At 39.8% G+C, this 22,625-nt stretch overlaps 1 protein-coding gene across 1 annotated transcript in view; it reads right to left on the minus strand.

Moving 5' to 3' along the window:
* ros1 (c-ros oncogene 1, receptor tyrosine kinase) overlaps positions 1-13,671 on the minus strand; it is a 209,736-nt gene extending 196,065 nt beyond the window's left edge. Inside the window, exon 1 of the mRNA XM_048540717.2 lies at positions 13,552-13,671. Coding sequence (XP_048396674.2) covers positions 13,552-13,671 — 120 coding nt within the window. The remainder of the gene's footprint in view (positions 1-13,551) is intronic.
* Positions 13,672-22,625: the final 8,954 nt, after the last annotated feature.

Genomic DNA, 22,625 nt, shown 5'->3' on the forward strand with positions numbered 1-22,625 from the left:
GCAAGAGTAGGCAAACTTAATGCTCACAAAAGGTCTTAGTGTCACTGGGTTGACATTTTTGAAATTGTCTGAGTAGCAAAATCACAACTACTTGATCTAAAGAGTATGATCCAAGTGAAAACCCAGGGACTGGGCGAATTCACCAAGTGTGATGTTCTGAAAAACCACATGAAGGGCCAAGCAGTTTTGTTCTGGTTAGTTAGTCCAAGGACATTTACATCATCTGATGAGTTCTTTAGTTGCAGTTGTACACCACCACCACTTATGCCCTGTTATACTACAGTTGAGATCAAATATCTTAGTAGTGTGCTTTATCCACCACTATTACAAAAGTCACATTTATGAATTTTATACGTTATGTGTTTAACATTATAATTTTTACAAAGATTTCTCCCACCACCATTTTCACACCTCATCCTGGTGCCATCGGGGTTGGTATCTTGACATCTTCAACCTTAGCTGTGCCGATTATAATGTCAGATAACAAGGTGTAGAGCTGGATGAACACAGCAGGCCAAGCAGCAGAGGAGCAAGGCGGCTTCTGTTTTGGGCCGAGCCCCTTCTTCAGAATTGATTTCTGAAGAAGTGTCTAGGCCCGAAACATCAGCCTTCCTGCTCCTCTGATGCTGCATGGCCTGCTGTGTACACCCAGCTCTACACCTTGTTATCTCAGATTCTTGAGCATCTGCAGTTCCTACTATCTCTGGATTATAATGTTTATGGTTGAAGATTTGTAGTAGTTCCAGAAATCAGGGATATTGCAAGTCTTCATATGTCTTGAGTGAGGTACTTGTATCATTGGATGCACAGGAAATGCATGAGGTGATTGTTCTGTTCAAGCAACACTCCTCTGACTCCCATCGTGAATCCAAGTGACTTCATGTCATCTTCAAAACATACTGTAAAACAGTGACACTGCAATTCTTCTGTCATTCTAGGAAAATCAGGTCTGGCTTTGTCAGAGATCAGTTCTTGTCTTTCAGTCGTGGTTCAATGTACATTGACCAATATTTTCTGACATACTGTTGTAGATTCTCCACGATCTTCTTGTAGCGTTTAATTTGTTGTTTTTCACAAATAGGTAGCTTCCTGAAATATGTGACAATGTTTCTTGGGGTGCTTTGTACCTAGAGTATTCCTTTTGTAAATATGGCCTCCCTCTTCACAGGGTAGTTCTAGTTGTGTAGAGGTTGCAACGTAGTAACAGGGCATATTAGCAGCAATGATTTAATTTCATATGAGGTTTTCACCCAGGAGTTTGCAGCCATGTCCTTCTTGTAGTATGTAATCCCTGGCCCCTGGCTTCTGTGAGCCAACCACTTGGCCAGAAGCTATTCTTTTCAAAGTCCAGTCTTTGTAGTTATAGAGAAAGGTCTTCCTTTTATATATGAAGATGAAGCCTTTAGGCTTCAAGATATTGATTGTAAGTCCTATACAATCACTGTACGACTGGACTGTGGTCAGGTTGATCCATTCCAGTGTGCAAATCACTCAGTAACACAACATCAACAGCAAAGGCCATGACAAAGCAGTTGATCTTTTTCTGTTTAGCATTATGGAAACTCCCAAACTACCTTCTTCAAGATTGCATAACAATAGATCCAAAGCGATATTGCAGACAACAGGTGAGACACACAGTCACCTTGCTCAACTCCCTTTTTGATTTGTATCGGATTTGTTCAGGATTTGTTGCCTTCAATTGTTGTGGCATTGTTGCTGTGTAATTCTTTGATCTGTTGTATGAATGATTTTTGGGGGACTGACTCTTTGCAGAGCCTTGGTTATTAACTTATGACCGGAATTGAAAGCCTTAGCGAGAGCAAAGGTGAAAAAAAGTGACACTAAAATGTGAGGCTGGATGAACACAGCAGGCCCAGCAGCATCTCAGGAGCACAAAAGCTGACGTTTTGGGCCTAGACCCTTCATCCTAACAGGTCCTTTTTGTTCCTTTTGGTACTTTTTGACGTTTTCCAGGACTGCCACATTTTCATTGCATCCTGGGATCATCGTGAAGAAACTCTTTTGTATAGGGTTAATCTGTACTATTTCGCTTAGGCTCTTAGGCTTAAAAAGGTGAAGTATTATGGGTCCAGTTGTGATTGACCCCCAGTTATCTATGTTTTTCAAGCATTTTGTGTCTTCCATTTTAGGAATCATGACCCTTATGAGAATATGGAATTGTGCTTAATTTTAGTCAGAAAGAGAAATGTCTGGGAAGGTGCGTAATGTCACCGTGGTGATTGCCCTGAATGTCTTTCAGTTTCAGCCTATCCAGCCCAGCTGCACTCTTAGTATCATTTGATGGCAACATTAACCTCTTCCTCCTCAATAAGTCACATCAAATTGATCATCATCCACATTGCCAGAACTATTATTGAATTTTTTTGAGTTTTTTGTTATGTTATTGGGCACAGATAATTTTGTGATAAATTGTTTTTCCAGGTCCTCCTCTGAAAGAGGGAAAACAGTGGTCACCTGAGCCCCCATTATTTGTCATTTTTGGGGAGTAGGTGCATTTCTCAGAACTGGGACATTTGTTTTAAGCTGCCCAGCACTTCTTTGCACTGTTATTCTTCATATATTTGTTCTTTTCTTCTGATTGTTATTTTTCATTCATCAACAAGTCGATGATACACGCTATGAAGGCCCAACCCTGGTGCTCTGATATCATGGGTCTTCTTTTTTAAATTTATCAGTGCTTATACCTGTGTACGTTGATTGTTAATGTCCCTGTATCTGGGGTTACAGGCTGATGGTGGAATAACTCCCTTAGCTTGGTCAGGGGATCTCAATTCGATTGGAAATCTCACCTCCTGGACTGTCACCATGGTTGCTGTCCAGATGATTATCAGGCACCAGGGCATGGGTTCCTGCTACAGGAAGGATCACCAGACCCGAAATGTTAACTTTGCTTTTTCTTCACAAATTCTGCCAGTTCTGCTGAGCTTTTCCAGCAACATCGTTTTTGTTCCCGATTTGCAGCATCCGCAGTTCTTTCGGTCTTTATTCCTGCTACAGTACTCTGCAACTGTGTCATCTGAAATCTGTTTAGGTGTTTCCATTGAGGCTGCTTGCTCTTATTTATGAATGCACATCCTGAAAACTATTGTTCTATCTCAGAAGTTTGAATTTCTTCTTTCGTCCATTTATAGGTCCTCTATGCTGGATTTGAGTTGGTCTTTAAGATTTCTAGGTGTTTTTCGTAAATTCAGCATGCCTATGTCACTCAGGTTAACTGAGGCCAATCTATGTAAAGATGAGATCACATTTAGTGCATGCAATGACTCTCTGATGTTTAGTTGACCCCTCGCTATCACATTTAGAATAAATGACAGGCTTTTGTGTGATATTCTCCACTCTTTTTGCACTTGGAGCACCTAGTTCGAATCTTTCTAAAGTGCTGTTTCTCAGCCATAGGGATACAAAAGCTTCGTACCATCTAGAGGGAGTCACAGAGTACAAAACAATCCAGCCAGGGGATAGTGAATAACCACTTCCTTCTCAATGGTTCTGTCATAAGTAGGCTCAATAATGACTGGTTCAACATTAGTTGTCATATTGGATGTTGGCATGTTATTTAAAGATCTCTTTATGGGAGGTTTCAGTTCCCTTATGCCTTCCACTATCGAAAATCTCAGCTTCTGTCATGTAATTAGCTTCCAACAAGTGGGATGCCCAAGTAGTTTCTTCTATAGATAATAAAATGTGAGGCTGGATGAACACAGCAGGCCAAGCAGCATCTCAGGAGCACAAAAGCTGACGTTTCGGGCCTAGACCCTTCATCAGAGAGGGGGATGGGATGAGGGTTCTGGAATAAATAGGGAGAGAGGGGGAGGCGGACCAAAGATGGAGAGAAAAGAAGATAGGTGGAGAGGTGATAGGTCAGTCCAGGGAAGACGGACAGGTCAAGGAGGTGGGATGAGGTTAGTAGGTAGGAGATGGAGGTGCGGCTTGGGGTGGGAGGAAGGGATGGTTGAGAGGAAGAACAGGTTAGGGAGGCAGAGACAGGTTGGACTGGTTTTGGGATGCAGTGGGTGGAGGGGAAGAGCTGGGCTGGTTGTGTGGTGCAGTGGGGGGAGGGGACGAACTGGGCTGGTTTTGGGATGCGGTGGGGGAAGGGGAGATTTTGAAACTGGTGAAGTCAACATTGATACCATTAGGCTGCAGGGTTCCCAGGCGGAATATGAGTTGCTGTTCCTGCAACCTTCGGGTGGCATCATTGTGGCACTGCAGGAGGCCCATGATGGACATGTCATCTAAAGAATCGGAGGGGGAGTGGAAATGGTTTGCGACTGGGAGGTGCAGTTGTTTGTTGCGAACCGAGCGGAGGTGTTCTGCAAAGCGGTCGCCAAGCCACCACTTGGTTTCCCCAATGTAGAGGAAGCCACACCAGGTACAGTGGATGCAGTATACCACATTACTGCATCCACTGTACCCGGTGTGGCTTAACAAACAACTGCACCTCCCAGTTGCAAACCATTTCCACTCCCCCTCCCATTCTTTAGATGACATGTCCATCATGGGCCTCCTGCAGTGCCACAATGATGCCACCCGAAGGTTGCAGGAACAGCAACTCATATTCCGCCTGGGAACCCTGCAGCCTAATGGCATCAATGTTGACTTCACCAGTTTCAAAATCTCCCCTTCCCCCACCGCATCCCTAAACCAGCCCAGTTCGTCCCCTCCCCCCACTGCACCACACAACCAGCCCAGCTCTTCCCCTCCACCCACTGCATCCCAAAACCAGTCCAACCTGTCTCTGCCTCCCTAACCTGTTCTTCCTCTCACCCATCCCTTCCTCCCACCCAAGCTGCACCCCCATCTCCTACCTACTAACCTCATCCCACCTCCTTGACCTGTCCGTCTTCCCTGGACTGACCTATCCCCTCCCTACCTATACTCTCTCCACCTATCTTCTTTTGTCTCCATCTTCAGTCCGCCTCCCCCTCTCTCCCTATTTATTCCAGAACCCTCACCCCATCCCCCTCTCTGATTAAGGGTCTAGGCCCGAAATGTCACCTTTTGTGCTCCTGAGATGCTGCTTGGCCTGCTGTGTTCATCCAGCCTCACATTTTATTATCTTGGATTCTCCAGCATCTGCAGTTCCCATTATCTCTAGTTTCTTCTGTAACAAGCTCATCAATTTCTACCAAAACCTCCAGTCCAAGCAGCCTGATTTTTGGATCCAAATTCACGTAGGCAATGTATACCTGTCTTATGGGTCTATCATCTGTTCAGTTTGAGTAGAGAAGATTTGTCTTCACCCAGGGAGGGCTGGAACTTTTGCAACATCAGCAGTTTTTACTAGTCTCGGGGAGGCAACGGCCAAGTGATGTTACCGCGAGGCTGTTAATCCAGAGACCCAGAAAACGTTCTGGGGAATCGGATTCAACTCCCACACCGCATGTGGAGGAATTTGAATTAAATTTTTTAAAAAACTGGAATTAAGAGTCTATTGATGACCACAAGTCCACTGTTGGAAAAACCCATCTGTTTTACTGATGCCCTTTAGAGAAGGAAACTGCCATCCTTACCTGGACTGGCCTACATGGGATTCCAGATTCACACCAATGTGGTCAACTCAACTGCAGTCTGAGCAATTAGGGATGAGCAATAAATGCTGCCTGGCCAGTGATGCCCACCTCCTGTGAATGAATAAGGAAAGAAAAACTAACATGATCGCACCTGTGGAATTTTTTCCAGGACGCTTCCCATCCGGACTGATGGAGGTTATCGGAGCTTTCGATCTTCTTGGCACCTGTTCTTTCGGGTGACACCGCTCAGAGCTAAGTGTCACTGATCCATGCGGATTGACAGCCATCTCAACATTCCCCACTCCGTTTGGCTGACCAATAGCTATTGCTATTTCCTGCACGGCCAGCGGGGAGGAACACGGTGACAGTAAAATCATGTCAAAACTGCCACACAGGTAGTTATTCTGTAATGCCAAACCCGAAGGCAGAAAAAGGTGGTTATTGTCTACTCCAGAGTCAGAATACAAACAAGCAAAGTATGAAGAATTTATTCTTGTTAAATAGGTAGCCACTCCCAACAGTGACCTGTATGTGAGAGTCATAGTTACTGAGTGGTTGGGCCTATTATGCCATTTCATATTATTGCGGCTGATGTCATTGCGACCTCAACTCCACTTTCCTGCCCACTCTCCATAACCCTCAAGATCAATATCCCTGGAGCTTACAAACTTACTTGACCAAATCCATCGTTCTCCTAGAACCTGCCTTCAAACCCACAAGAGAAACCCAGATGAACTGTTGCTTATCTGAAGCAGGGAGAGATTAGAAGTGTCCAGGTGAAGTTGAGGAGATTTATCAGCCATATGTTACAAAGGTCCGTCAGTAAGGCGAGTACATAAAATACAAATGGGTGCCCAGTCCACCACGTTCCAACCTACATTGCCAAGCCCGTAATAGAGGGAGGTGGATGCCAAAAATCAAATAGCCTACCTAACAAGTAGGTAAAAGTTCTGAGGAAGGGTCACTGGACCCGAAACATTAACGCTGGCTTTTTCTTCACAGATGTTGCCAGACCTGCTGAGCTTTTCAAAGTAACTTCTGCTTTTGTCCAAGCTTACTGAAACTACTAGGTTAATGCCTAACAACACACTTCACGTTTAATAGCCAAATAAACAAACAGATCAATGGCGCGCCGATGGGATCACCCATCTTTGGTCTCATCGCAGAAGCAATGATGCAGAGACTGGAGCGCACAGCGCCTCCTATAATCCAACCGAAACTGTGGATAAGATACGTGGATGACACGTGCATAATAGTCAAATCCACAAAATTAGAAGGAACCCACCAACTCGTCAACAGCATCTTCACAAGCAAAAAAATTCACTAGATAGGAAGAAAACAACAAACAGCTCCTGTTCTTAGACATAATGGTAGAGAGACTAACTAAAGGTGAATTCCAGACCCCAGTATACAGGAAGGCCGCACACACGGACCAAATCCTGAACTTCAATAGCAACCACCCCTCCTTACACAAACAGCTGTATTAAGACACTATTTAAAGGAGCCATATCACACTGCAACACCTTAGAATGCTGGAGAATGGAAGGGAAACAGCTGCAAAGTTTTTATCAACAACGGATACCCAAAACTTTCATCAACTGATGCCTACAAAACAAACAGAAGACACTAGTAACTCTACCCTACATCAAAAATATATATCAGAAAGTGACAACCAGACTCCTTTGACTGCACAGTATCATGATTGTACACAAACCTACATCAACATTGTCAAATGTCATCAAAGACTAAAGACCCCATACCAACTGTAAACAAGATTAACATGATATACAGAATCCCACGCAGCAAGTGCAATAAACCTTACATTAGACACGGGGTGGGGGAGAACCGGCAACCAGGATACATGAACACCAGCTGGCAGTAAAAAGAAATGACTAATATTCACTTGTCTCAAAACATACAGAAAATGAAGGTCATCAGTTTGACTGGGACAAAGTGATAATACTGGGACAAGTGAATACTAGATATGCTAGGGAATTTCTGAAGGCCTGGGTTTTCAAAATGGGACTCCATTAACAAACACAAAAATAGACCCTGTATATAGGCCGCTGCTAAAACACAGAACCGGAAGAAGTGACAAGACCCCCCACACCAGAGGATCGTATAAATTCAGAACACAGCAAGAACATCAGTGATGATGTTGCCTAGAAGGGCAACAAAATGTCTGCACACCACAGAACAACCAGCTCAGCAAGCAAGTGAACAACCATATCCACAACCGAAACTTCAAATTTTCATGAAGACCTTAAAAACGGCAACTATATGTTTCCACTCTTTCCAAGTACATCATTGTCAATAAAGGATAATTACAATATTTATTAGAGATATCCAGAAAACCACAGAATTGGGGCTGTGAATCATCATGCAATAAAGTTCTTCACTCCAGGATCATTAGAATGAAGACAAGAAATATTTTCAGATGTCATTTGAATGAGGAATCATCTGAAAGTCATCAGGTCTGTATGTATCATACAAACAGTCCTTGTGAGAAAGAAAGATAGAAAGCTAATAATTTATGTTGACCTCCAGATACTCTGCATGAAGTCATATGTAAGGAACCTTACCCACTATTTAGGATACAGCAAGTATTACAAGTTCTCAAAAGACACAAAGCATTTCTGTAGTTTGATCTAACCAACAGCTTTAACCAAATTCCACCAGCAGTGGAAGACAGGGAGAGAATTGAACCCAGAGTATTAAGTCTGATTTCTCTCCACAGGTGCTGCTTGACCTGTTGAGCTTTTCCAGCAATTTCTGATTTACAACATCCACAGTTCTTTCAGTTTTTATTTAGAAACTATAGGACTTCATGAATACACAAGAATGCTGTTTGGGTATTATAATGTTCCTGCTCCTTTGATGTGTGCATTGGATAAAGCCTACAGCAAATTCAGAATAGATGAGCAACCTCGTCCAGTTCTGATTTCAGGTACTGGTATGTCAAAGCAATGCAAACGTTGATACCCTTAGCCATAGAATGGAACGTACCTCTGCCAGGTTACAGCTGATACTCTGCACATGCCTCGAGCGAATAATAGCATTCATATTCTAATCCTCCACAAAAATCTGGACAGGGACACTGACGTGCTTAGAAATGAGATCCAGAGGGTAGAGACGGTCAAAGATTCCAGAGATTTCAGCAACAATAAGGCTGAATAGGTTCTTGTACTAATAGACATCTTCAGGTTTAAACCAGTTAATTCTCACCCACAATGAGATGATCTAAACTATAGCTTGAGTTTAAACTGTACAATGGTTTGTTCATTTTGGTATTCCATGCAGAATGTACAGCAAAGGTGTAATTTTGAAAGCAAGGTCAGCAAGGAATTTACAAGGTGTATAGTATTGTCAAAAGCCATACAACTATTTATAATTGGATATCATGGACACCTAACAAATCAACTGTACCTTTCAAAACAGGTTGTACACCATTACCCCTGAAAACAAAACGTGGCTTGACTACCTTCTAAACTGGTTATGCAGAACTCAATGCTCCCTCTCCCTCACCAAACAATTCACCACAGCATCTCTTCTTTGGGAGAAACACATTTCTTTACGAGACTTAGGTTTATTCTGAAGGTAATGGCCAAGTTGATGTTTGGAGGACTGAGGATTATATAAGACTAAACTCTACACTTGAGATGGCATCCAAGATAATAGCAAAAGCAGCACAAGGAAGAAAAGGGAAAAGGCTGACAATGCTATTCTGCTACTCATTGAAAGGTTATTATTCAAGAATAGGAATATAAAGGTTTGGTCAAAATAAGCTTTCTGGAATCCTCAACAAAAAAAACAACGGCCTTGAGAATCTTGACACTCATAGCCATATTTATGTTCTCAAACCTGATTCTCAGAGGGGAGATGCTTGATGCCAAAAAGCCTCGTCAATGATATGGGAGTAGGAAGAACACTGCATCTGCCTCTGAAGTGTCTAATGTAAATGGCTCAAATGCAAAAAGCTGGATAGTTGAAGTGGAATTATAGAATGATCTGTGTTTCAAAAATTTGATGGGTATATCCGGCATGAGGAGGTCTAATAAAGTAACCTGAAGATGGTGCAGAAACATCACAAAGACTGCAGCTGAAGTAATTGTTCCCAGTCATGATATTTATGAAAACAGAAACACAGATTTCAATATGACCACCTAGCCCAAGTGCCATTGAGACTTAAGTTAATAGTTTTTCTAATGTCTCAGGTGTGCCCACAACATCTGCTCAAATATGATGGAGTAAGAAAGCCAGCATTTGCTTGGAGTGACTATCATCCAGATTTGCTGACAGATCGGTGATAAAAGAAGGTATGCTGTTACTAATGTTGGTTCTGGATGCTGTGGTCACCATGGCAACAGGTGGCCTGCTCCAATGGAGCCCAGCCAGCTGATGGCAGTGGATACTGCAGGATTGGTGGATTTTTCTGCACTAGAGTTTCCCTTAGCATTTTTTGGAGTGAGCTTGCAGAAGGGCAGAGTGGGCTGTCAGCTCTCAATTGTTTTCTTGGCAAGTAAGACTCTTAAATGGTGTCTTGAGCTAAACTATTTTTGCCTCATTTGTTTTCTGTCAGTGGAATAAGGAGTCACCAAAATAGAACCTTTATGTATTCAGGGTGATTTTCTTCCCTTCATCATTTGAAGAAGAGCACCAAGGTAAAGAAGTCAACAATGTGAATGATTGATTAACTAGGTATTTGATAAAAATAATACAAAAACCAGCAACAAATAGAGGGATCGAGTTCCAGAACCAAGAGGTTATGGTGAAGCTGTACAAAACTCTGGTGCGGCCGCACTTGGAGTATTGTGTACACTTCTGGTCGCCGCATTATAAGAAGGATGTGGAAGCTTTGGAAAGGGTGCAGAGGAGATGTATTAGGATGTTGCCTGGTATGGAGGGAAGGTCTTACGAGGAAAGGCTGAGGGACTTGAGGCTGTTTTCATTAGAGAGATGGTGGTTGAGAGGTGACTTAATTGAAACATATAAAATAATCAGAGAGTTAGATAGGGAGAGCCTTTTTCCTAGGATGGTGACGGCGAGCATGAGGGGGCATAGCTTTAAATTGAGGGGTGAAAGATATAGGACAGATGTCAGAGGTGGTTTCTTTACTCAGAGCGTAGTAAGGGAATGGAACGCTTTGCCTGCAACGGTAGTAGATTCGCCAACTTTAAGTACATTTAAGTCATCATTGGACAAGCATATGGACGTACATGGAATAGTGTAGGTTAGGTGGGCTTGAGAGCGGTATGACAGGTCGGCACAACATCGAGGGCCGAAGGGCCTGTACTGTGCTGTAAGGTTCTATGTTCTGTGTTCAAATTAATATTTCCAGCTGGCCATTCAGTCACTTTAAAGAATGAACTGCAGAACATTTATAGTCAAATTACACCTCACTGGGTTACCACAGTGGGAATCAGCCTCACTATTCCCAGTGTCATCACAAAAATTAAAAGATCTTAGAAGGGTATATAGACTTCAACCAAGCCCCACTCCCCTCCCTCCATTTACTACTAGGCTCGCCTCTCTCTCCCCCCAGTCCTGATAATGGGTTTTGGCCTGAAACAGTGACCTTTCTGCTCCTTAGACACTCTGATCTGCTGTGCTTTTCCAGCTCCCATTTATTGACTCTAGCTTCCAGTATGTGAAATCCTTACTGTCTCCATCATCCTTCAACAGTCCCAGGTTTTAAAATAGTTCTTTTTCCATTTCAGTATAAAATCAAAAATACAGGAAAATGCAAAGTCATGGTCTTTATAACAGGAAATGCTGACGAAGGATCATTTGAATGTCAATATACTGTGTCTTGTGCAGGTACACACTGTTTCCACAATGGTGAAAGAATTGATTTTTGAACCTAATGGAGGGATCAAATGCGTCATATAGTGGATGGGGGTGCAGATCATTCAAATTATTTTGCCCCAGATGATATTGAGCATCTTGAATGTTGTTAGAGCAGCACTCATCCAGGCAAGTGAAATGCAATCTAACACATTCCTGACTTGCCTTGTAGATAGTGAACAGACAGTGGGGAGTCAGGTCATGAATTACCAATGGAGAATTTCCAACCTTTAGTCTATTCTTGGATTGAAATTATCAATCCAGTTAAGTTTCTGGTCAATGGTAACTCCCAGAATGTTCATTACAGTGTTTGGTAATCTACTGTTATTGAGTGTCAAGTAGAAATAATGGGATTCACTCTTCATCTTCTCAGAGTCCACTACAGAAGGGCTCCAAATGCTATCCTTGTCAGTAATGTCCAAATCTCAAAGAGGGTTTCTGTAAAAAATGCGGTCATGACTTGACACTCGTCCAACAGAAATGGCATTCAATTTTTATCTGCGCTCAGTCATTGCCACGATTTTTAATTAACAAAAGAGGGGTTTTTTTATTATAAATAGGAGTAATTGAATTGAAAATAATTCTCCCGTTTGATTTTGTTTCCGATAAAGTTTCAGCAGCTTCGTGGAGAATTTGGCTGAATAAAGTTGGTTCATTTCACTTCGTCCACAACCAGTGTTTCTGGGCAGTGTAACACAGGCAAAACTGGGGCTCAATTGATCAGAAGTTATTTTATCCAAGATCATCATACGGATCATTGCCCGCTTCGTTAATTTTTTTGTTCATCTTTATTAGGACAAGCTCGTTTGAGAGAGAGGGGGGAAGAGAGTTGGCAGAGAGGAAGATAAATCGACATCAGTTACTCTCATGCCCCAGATATGCTGCAGAACAGAGGAGAATGTGCAGCCACATTCCAGAGATAACTCCCGTTGGTAAAATCATTCCGTTTATATTACACAGTGCTAATTCATCAAAGTGAAGGGATGGGAGGCCTCTGCTGTTCTCCCACTTCTACTCCGATCGTACTAAGGACACGTGACACTTACTGAATAGCAGTTACATCCTTATTAAAACTAAACAGAATCTACTCCAGTTTAAACAATACTCCAGCATGTCCTACATCACTTCATCGCAGAAGAGGTCTAAACCGTTCATAAAGCAGATCTTTCAAAGAAAACTGAGATAAGTGTTCCAGATGATCAGGTAAAATTTCATTTGCATTTTCTTGGCCCCCGGGAGTTTGCGGTTCACAATATGACCAGCAGTCACTTACTAATTGCACACATGATACCATTACAGGAGCCTGATGATGGCTGTTGGGTGCAACACAGTGCCTGGAAAAAAAAAGTCGCGAGTTGGCAGCACCCAGTATTATTGATGGCTTTAGACATCACAATGGTAAAGACATTCATCTCAGCTCAGTCTAAGCAAGATTGGAAAGTCCTTTCTCCCCCGTATGGATACTTAATTACATTAAAAGAAATTGTACACAAACAACAAATCAAATGATTAATCTAAACAGAATTAAAATGCTCGGAATTGCTGCTCGCCACCGATTTAAGAATTTAAACATCGCTTTAGTGAGCGACAATTATCTGCAACGTATTTTATAAGCCTCCCGCAGCTCAGATAATTAAAAGGGGGGCGGGGGAGGCTTGGTGCCGGTCCCGCAATACACCAGAAATAAATGTTTCTCAAAATGAAATTCTTCACTGAATTAATGTCACTACCATACAGAACCTAACAAGATGAATCACTCTGGGGCTGTATTCTTGAATATGAACACGGAAGGTTCAGAATTATTTATCCTCCTTGGAAAGAAGGATGCCACAATCAAAAGAAAGCTGACAGGAAATAATATCTAGGTCGACTTATTTTGCATTTTCATACAAACTTCAATTGCATGATTGCAATCAAGTTTGTACTTACCATAACTATTTGGTAAGAGCAGGTGTGATATGTTTACACATACATGACAGTGCAAACATCTCACGGCAGCTGTCAACTAAATCAATGCTTAGTCAGTTCTCTAATGAATGTTGTAGACCGTTACAATCCAGCAGCTCTCTCTCAGAGTTCATTGCCTGTCCATCTCTCCAGTCCTCAGCTGCGGTCAGGTGTCAGGTCACTGCACAGCTCTCCCCCACTCCTGACAAATGCGGTATATACTTACCACACTGTTCTTGCAGCTTTCTACACAAGCAATCTTCAAGTCTCTGCTGGCACCCTGACAGAAACTCAACAAGGTAAAGAAGAGTAGAACTTTTCTCACGTTTCTCTCCACTCGCTGCATGTTCCCCAGCAAAAAGTTGAAGCTGCCTCACCCTGGACTTTCTGGGCAAGGCTCCGCCCAGTAACGTCAGACAATTGCGCAATTGATTGGCTGATCGGGCGAGGTACCGCCCTATTCCATTGTTTATTGGATGTACCCCTTGTCACTCAAGCCTGAAGACCGAGCCCTCCGGCGAGAAAGGGCATTCTCTGCCCTCTGCATTCTCTGTGTTGTTGATATTCCAGACCCTGATCTCCCGACATAGTAACGTTTCTTGTTAACTCCTCTTCGTTTCATACAAATTATTTTTCTGATTTTAATTTTAAAAGTGTTCCCGTTTCTAGCTATTTTGGATTCCTCTTATCTGGTTCCTGGCCATTCTACCACGGAAACAGTTTAACTTTATACATTGTGATCAGAGATAATGGGAACTGCAGATGCTGGAGAATCCAAGATAACAAAGTGTGAAGCTGGATGAACACAGCAGGCCAAGCAGCATCTCAGGAGCACAAAAGCTGACGTTTCGGGCCTAGACCCTTCATCGTCCCATGTAGAAAACTAATTTGGCACAGCCTTATCAACTCGTCTTTCAATCATTCACCCTATAACCCCAGGTTTCCCTGTTCCCACATCCTGTTTGAAATTACATTATGTAGTTTTTCCAGCATCTGCAGTTCCCATTATCACTTATGTAGTTTTTGTTGCTTTTCCTCTTCCTTACTACAAAAATGAATCATTTCACACTTTCCTAATCTGACCACTGGGAGCCGCCATTGCACACTCCACTGCAGGCTCTATCACCACCTCCATTGCTGTCTATTTTCTAACTCTTCTTCAAATTCCTACCAATGCCACAGCACCTTTAATCCAGTTTTGCTAACAAGTTTATTGAGTGATTCTTTATCAAACACCTTGTGAAATTTCGTGTCATGATTGGTTAGCCTCATCAACCCCTTATTATTTTATCAAACAATTGTAATAAGTTCATCAGGTCTGGCAGATCTGCGAAGAAAAAAAGCAGAGTTAATGTTTCAGGTCCAGTGACCCTTCCTCAGTTCTGAGTAAGGGTCACTGGACCCGAAATATTCACTCTGCCAGACCTGTGAGCTTTTCCAACAACTTCTATTTTTGTTCCTGATTTACAGCATCCACAATTCTTTCCATTTTTTTTGGTTGTAATAAGTTAATCAAATATGGCTGTCCTCAAAAAAATCCATGTTGGCTTTCATTTAATGAGGCATGTTTCTCCAAGTGCAAATTATTTAAACTATTAGCTCTAGACACTTTCTTATCAATTACTGCTCTTAATTGCTGGTTTTATCCTTTTGCTCCTCTGCAACTTCCAAACTTATATTTCCTCCTGGAGTGCATCTAAACTTAACTGGGAAGTGCTTTACCTAACTCGGTGACTTTTCCACTTTGAATTCTACTAACCAATGTAATATCTGCAATGTCTATTGCTATGCAATTAATTTCTTTATTAATTCCTCCTTTAGAGAGACATTCACAATATCCTCTGTTTTACCTATCCACTCCATCCATCCCACTGACCAATCCCTACTACTCCCTTCCTGCACTCACCTATCACCATTCCACCTACTATCCCCAGCCCCACTGTCCTCTCTCTATTTAGTTCCCAGCTCCTTTCCCTGCTCCCCATTTCTGAAGAAGTTCCCCGACCTGAAACGTCAACTTTCCTGCTCTTCTATTGATGCCTGGCCTGCTGTGTTCCTCCAACTCCAGACTGTGTTGTTCCTATTCACACATTGTCACAATTTAACTGTGAAGATTACACCAATGATCATGCTCCACTATTTGACAAACCATACCAAAATGGGTAAACATATAACTGAGTTTAAAAATTGTCTAAATGTCATGTAGCAAGTATCATGGAGGGTTCCTTTCCACAAGCCCTAGGGATTTTTCTTGCACTATCTTCCTTAATTTGCATAATTAATTTTGCAAATTCCCTCATGTCACCCTGCTACTTATAACTCAAAGAAATTAAAATACAATCTTATTTAGTCCAAAGCACATTTTTGTGAATTGAGAAGAAAAATAACAGTTTTTGTATAGTATCCGAAAAACATCCTTGGTAAAGTACCTAAAACATCCCTTGTATAGGACTCAAAAACACTACTCATACCAGAAACTTTGTTTCTGATATCTTGATAGATTTAAGTCATATGTGATTTTAACATTTGAACTGGAACTGTTATATATCTGAGCTTAATCATACTAGCTTTAAGTAACCTCTTCAGGGTTTCATCCCAACACTTCTCAACTGGGACGAACATTAACTCTTTATTCCAAAGTAGTCTAGCTTCACTATGTTCTTCCCTTCTCAGAGGCACTAGACTATACACCAACTTCATCAAAGTAGTTCACAGGACTTAAAATGCTAAATGTAAAACAAAGAACATTTCTCTTTCTAAGTTCTGAGCATTTTCCTTGGGCTTCAAGTAAAAGTTCAAGAAATCACTAATAAACCTTGAAGTCCCATTATTTGGTTTGCTGGGTTGCAAAGTACCCAAAAGTAAGCTAAAATCCTTAGTAATCTACAAACATACATTAATTTTAAAGCTAGGCCTCAAAAACTGTTTGAAAAGAAACTACCATGGTTAAATAAATATTGACATATTAATTATTAACTCCAGAAGAAAATCCACATGTTACTCAATTAAAAAACCAAAATCTAAAACTTACAGTAGATGATATTTATCAACTATATAAATCACGTGGTTTACATCACAAAGATTTGAAAAAGTCAATGATGGCCAACAATGGTTCATTTATTAGGATTGCCTTCAGTTTTTCAAAAACTGCTAAGCAAAAACTGACAAAGCTATAAGAAGTATGGCTAATATTCTGAAATTGGCCACAAGTTTCCAATAAAATTCACTGATATGCAAATGTCTCACGATTTCCAATTTAGTTTAGAAATGGAGAATTCTATTTGTGCCCTTTTTTTATTGTTCTTGGCAATATTTGTCTTTGGCCTAAGATATGTCCTAGGTGAGCCACTCTTGCTTTTGCAAATTTACATTTAGGCAAATTTATTACTAAGCTAGTTAATCTGTCAGTTGCTTAAAAAGGTCTTTCAACTGCTTTACATCCTCCTCCCAGCTGGTTACTTTATAGCACACCATCACCTAAATAAACTACACAGCTAGGCACTTTAAATATGTCTTATAAATTAAGACCTTTTAATATAGTTGCACCATTTTTAAATCTAAATGGTATGAATTGACATTGGTATAACCCATTTGATGTAACAAAGCTTGATATTTCTTCAGCTTTTGGGGTTGATTGCATTTACCAGCACTCTTTCAATAGATTAATCTTAGAAAGTAATGAAATTTTACGAGCCCTGTCAGTATAATCTTTTAACTAAGGAAGTAAATATGAATCTACGTTGCTACTGAATTTACTTCTCTGTAATCTCTGCTAAATCTGGTCAATCCATCCTGTTTAAGAAATAAATCTCGGGTGAAATCCAATTGATTTCACTAGGTTCAATCAGGTGATTTTCTAGCAAATATTGAATCTCTATTTCCATCTGAGCTTGTTTTCTAAGCATAGAATGTTGCATTGTCAATACTGTTTCCCCTACATCCACAGTGTTTGATTAACATAGTGCATCCCGATATATCTTGATAGTTTTTTTTTAATTTTTCTGGTAACCTCACAAGAATTTCCCCTTGCCCTTTCTTTAACTATGAAAATAAAATGTCTAAGTGACCCAGTATTTCAATAATGGGTAATAACATTGTAGGACATTCACATTTTGAACTATCTACCTTTCCATTTACCTCACTCTTACAGTCCCTATCATTCTTCACTACTCTTACTACTTGACCGATTTGATCTTTCTTACTTACCTCTTTGCAGTAATATCACTTTATGCTGTTTGTGACTAAGCAATTATTTTTCTCTCATGACTAGGAGTATCTGCAAGATAAGTCGCTATACTAAGCCTCCTAACTAACTTCCATGGCCAACTTAGTTCTGCCTTCAGAAACTTAACCTTGCAAAGATAATAGTAATAACACTTTGCCTCTTGCAATATTCCATAATTAAAGAATGTCATTCATGTCCTAAGAACAAAAGAAGTATGTTTAGCTTTTGAGTATGCACAATATGATCTTTTTAAAAAGAAAATATCTTCTTTTTAGGTATTCTTTGTCAATCACTTTAGTATCTTGATTTTCTTTCTTTGGGTCATAGGTGCCTGTCCTTTATATTTCATATGAAGTTTGCTGAAGAACCTCTGAATGTGGAGTCTGATATTTGGTTTCTAAATAACTATTTGAATTTAATTTGCATCCTGGAGAATGTTTTCATTTGAATAATGACCATGAAATAATGACTTTCTATTTCATTATTTCACAAATGCACATAAATTCATTGTTAACACAATACATTTTCATGAGTACATTTTGAAAAAATGGTATCTGCTTATAATGATGCTGACAAGACTTATGTTATAAAGTGTTATCAGTGTGAAAAGCTTGTAATATATGGTTCACTCTAATTATTTGTAATGAAAAGGAATATATTATATGCTATATCACTGAAAATAAAAAAAACTCACTGCAATCTGATTTCCTAATGTGCCATTTTTCAGAATAAAATCATTAGCTTGAACATTCTTCCTATCATTAATAATATTACCTGAAGCTCTCCAAGTCTTAGAAACAAATATTAGAGAATATAAAATATATATTCACCAGTATATATTTCATGATCTCAACATCATCCCTTTTATTTATGAAGCATCCTTATATGTATTCTGACCCTTTTAAAAAATAGTTTAGTTATATGAAAAGGTAATTTATATAGCATTATCATAACTTAACCCTATATATTGGTTTTATAAATTGGGCTTAGAATGGCTGTGTATCTTGATTTGGCATTACATGTCACGAAGCTTTATTAACCTGCTTAAGAATCAGGTAAGCCAATATTAGACAAATGAGACTGTGCAAACCAACCAAGATCAAAACAAAACCATGAAGTTACGTGCTGAAATTATTCAAGAGTTGGTTAGCCGTATTGAGAATCTTTCATTCAGGCTGTTTCAGGAGATGTCAGTTCTGAAAATTAAGCACATTGCTGTGTTCCATTTCACACAGGAATGCTCTGAATTGGGGCCTAGAAATTGCAATAAGTGATATTAGGAGACCAAACATTTACAGGTGTTAGTGACATTCACCAAGCTATCAATTTAACAGCAGCACAAATTCATTTTAAGATAAAGAAAATTGTATCTCTGTTAAGGTAACAATCAGAAAAAAAGACATACAAATACAATACGCTTTCATCTCCCCTTTGAGGAAAGAATTCACTTCAAAACGTTCTGCGCAAACATTTGTACCAGGTTTGAAAATTAAGTTGCTCTGGCAACGTAGTTACATTTTTAAATTTTGGTTTTGGCAGGTATTTCAAACTGCTTTACTGAACCTTTCACAATGTGCATTCAACATAGCTCTGACTCTGGCTTTTGCATTGTATCTTTAAACGTGTCCAACTCCTCATATAAAATATTTATATCAAACTACAGATGCTGATTTCTTGTTTGGCCATGTTTGCTTTATTACAGTTATTTACTATTACACTTTCTATTTTCCTTTCTGTACTAAGGTTGTAAGCCAAAGGTTGGGTAAAAAAAAATCAGCTATTGATCATACAATCATATGAGTTTTTCCATGGTCCACACAAGAACCAAGTATGAGTAGGAATAGATAATACAGCTCATTGTGCCTGCTTATTGTCATTTAATATGATCATGGCAGATCTTGGGCACTTTCCTGTCTGCTCCCCATATCCCTGATTCTCAAAGAGACCAGCATCTCTCCATTTTAACCTTAAATGTATTGTATGATGTGGACCCCATAACTCTCTGAGGTAGAGAATTGGAAATATTTACAACCCTTGGAATGAAAAAATTGCTCCTTATCTCAGCCCCAATTTAATCAGGCTCTAATCAAAGGACAACACCCTCATTCCACACTTCTCTGCACTGCCCCCAATGTGTGTCTTTTCTTAAATATGGAGATCAAAACTGCATATGGTATTTAAAATGTGGTATCACCAAAATCCTGAACAATAGTAACAAGACTTCTTTATTCTTGTACTCTAGTCACCTTGATTTAATCTCCTTGCCTTCCTAACTGCTGTACCTGCATGCAAACCTTTTGCATACTTTGTACAGGTATTTCATTTGAGAATTTGAGAAACAACACTTACAAGTGTTTCAGAAAATCTGATTTTCTATTCTAAAAACCAAAGTGAATAATTTCACTGTTCCCTACATTATAATTCATCCACCATTTTGTCTGCCATGTCACTTAATCTGTCTGTATCTATGGGCCCTCCCCAAAGCTTACCTTTTCACCGAACATATTATCAGCAAACATTACTCTCTGTGTCTTTATCTAAGTCATCAATATTGGTTGTGAGTGACTGAGGCCATACCATTAATCCTTGTGGTGTTCCATTACTCACCACCTGCCAAATTGAAAGTATCCTGTTTATTTCCACTTCATGCTAATCTTCCATTAACCAATTCTCTATTGATGCTAAAATAATACTCCCAACTCTGTGACCACTTTTCTTGCCTGTTAATACTTTGTGTTGTACCGTAGTGAATAGTTTTTGGAACTCCAAATGTATGACACCTTCTGGTTCCTCTTTATCTATTTTACTGGTTAGATCCTGAAAAAATCTCCAGTTTATCAAATGGGATGTTTCTTACATGAAACCATGTTGAATTAACTTGACTGATTTTTTAAAGTGAATTGTTAAGATTTTTTAATAACAGATCCCAGAATTTCCCAACAATTGACGTTAGGATTACTGGTTTGTTTTTCCATGCTTTTTCCCTCTCCCTCCTTTTTAAAAAAACACGATAAAATTTTTCAATTTCCAAAGAGATGTGCCTGTTCTCAAATCGACGGAAGTTTGTATGATCATATTTTACACTTACACTATCTTTGCTGCTTTCTCTTTAAGAAGTAGCCCATTATGTTCTGAGGATTTGTCAAATTTTAATCCAGTAATTTTCTCCAGTAATGTTTCTCTGATAACATAACATGCTTAATTTTCTGCCTCTTTTTTTGCTCCCAAGTTGCCATCAACTTCTGGAATAAAACTTGAACCTTCTACTGTAAATTGATGTAGTGTTCCAAATATAGATTTAATATATTCCACAAGTAAATATGGTAAATAATCTTGCAAAACCCTGCATCATAGCAACACTGGCACTTTATTGCAGTTACCTTTGGAAGTAAGAAATATATTCATTCATCTGTCAGTAGAGGGAAACACTGGCATACTATTAAAAATTACACATATGGCATACCCTACATTATAACTTGTGTGATCTGAATGTTCACATGTATATAATGTCTTTTTTTTAATGTCTGCAGCTACATTACAATTAACCCCAACAATGCATCTGAGAAAAATCTGTAAAACATATTGACATTCTATGTTACTAAATGCTGGTTCATAAGCGCATTGTTATTTAAGAAGGAATACAAAGACAAGCAGAACGTTAGTTTCTGTTAAAACTACGTTTTTATCAATTAAAATTGCAACAAGAAATATTCTACAATAAGATCATAGACTAATCTTCTGTCAACATTTGTGTAATCAATATAACACATGTTGATACAAGTGTTCCAATAAACTCCACATTAGGTCTGTCTGACTTCCTTCCCACTAAGGAACTGAATAGAAGTAAACTAAACTCCAATTAAAACAAAAGAAAAAAAGAATTTGTTTCATCCTTGGATAAACCATTGTTCCCTCGTGTTCTGTAATTTCTGCTTAGTGGCAGGATCCCTAGTGATTACGTAAAGAAGGTTTTTGCTGCAGCTCAGACTTCCATGTGCTCTCTCAAATTTCATGTTCATGTACACATACAAAATAGGACCAGAAGCAGACCACTCTGACCCTTGAAACTGCTTCACCATTCAATAAGATCATGGGTGATCTGTTGTGTTTTGAATTTCACGTTGCCACCTTCGTCCAATAACACTTGCCTAATGAGAATCCATCAACATCAGTCTTAAAAATATTCCATGACCCTACTTCCAATGCCTTCGGAGTCACAAGTCCCATAATCCTCTGAGAGAAACAAATTCTCTTCATCTCTGTCTGGGAAGGTGACACATAATTTTGAAACAGTTCTGCACTCACCCACAGAGGAAACAGCCCTTCCACATCCACCTAATCAACACCATTCATGAGCTTCATTGGAACACCACAGCAGCCCTAAGACAGAAATGTTAGCATGAAACCAAGCAGTTTAATTGAGATGGCAAGCACTTGGGAGGTTAATAGTCAATGTCATGCCTATGGAGATGTTCTGCTCCAACTGACTAATGCCTTCCTTAACTAGGGAGTCAAAACTACCTCAAACGCCATCGAAAGTGGAGAAGCTTACCATCACATTATAAAATATTAATTTGTTCAGTTTAATATGCCAAGACTGTATTTATCCAGTAAAGGGATACCCATATTTGTCCTGATAGAAAAATCGGGATAATAAGCCTTTGCCACTAACACAGTGCTAAAACAGTTATGTGTGGACACAGAGCACTTTTGTGGTTCAAACATATCAGAGTTTTTGAATGGTGTACAATATCTGGACTGTGTTTTATTGTTACATTATTTGTAAGGGAATCAGAACTAGTTGTCATACAGGTATTCATTCAGGATTAACCATTTTCTGCTCACTGTAGTTAGGTGCCATGCAACTATTTATCAATCCACAAGGCACATGGGGAGCTCTAAGAAATACAATTAATGAAGCTCCCATGTTTTGAGTCTAAACTCGTGATTGTTTCAAACTTATGGGAATCAGAAAACATGACAAGCTGACACTTCAGCGTAATCATAAGGGACATGTGCAGTGGTCAGTAGTCCTGTTCTCTGGATGAGATCTCAACCTTGTATCGACTGTTTTG

Source organism: Stegostoma tigrinum, chromosome 12 (genome assembly GCF_030684315.1).
Source record: "Stegostoma tigrinum isolate sSteTig4 chromosome 12, sSteTig4.hap1, whole genome shotgun sequence".
NCBI classification, from domain to species: Eukaryota; Metazoa; Chordata; class Chondrichthyes; order Orectolobiformes; family Stegostomatidae; genus Stegostoma; species Stegostoma tigrinum.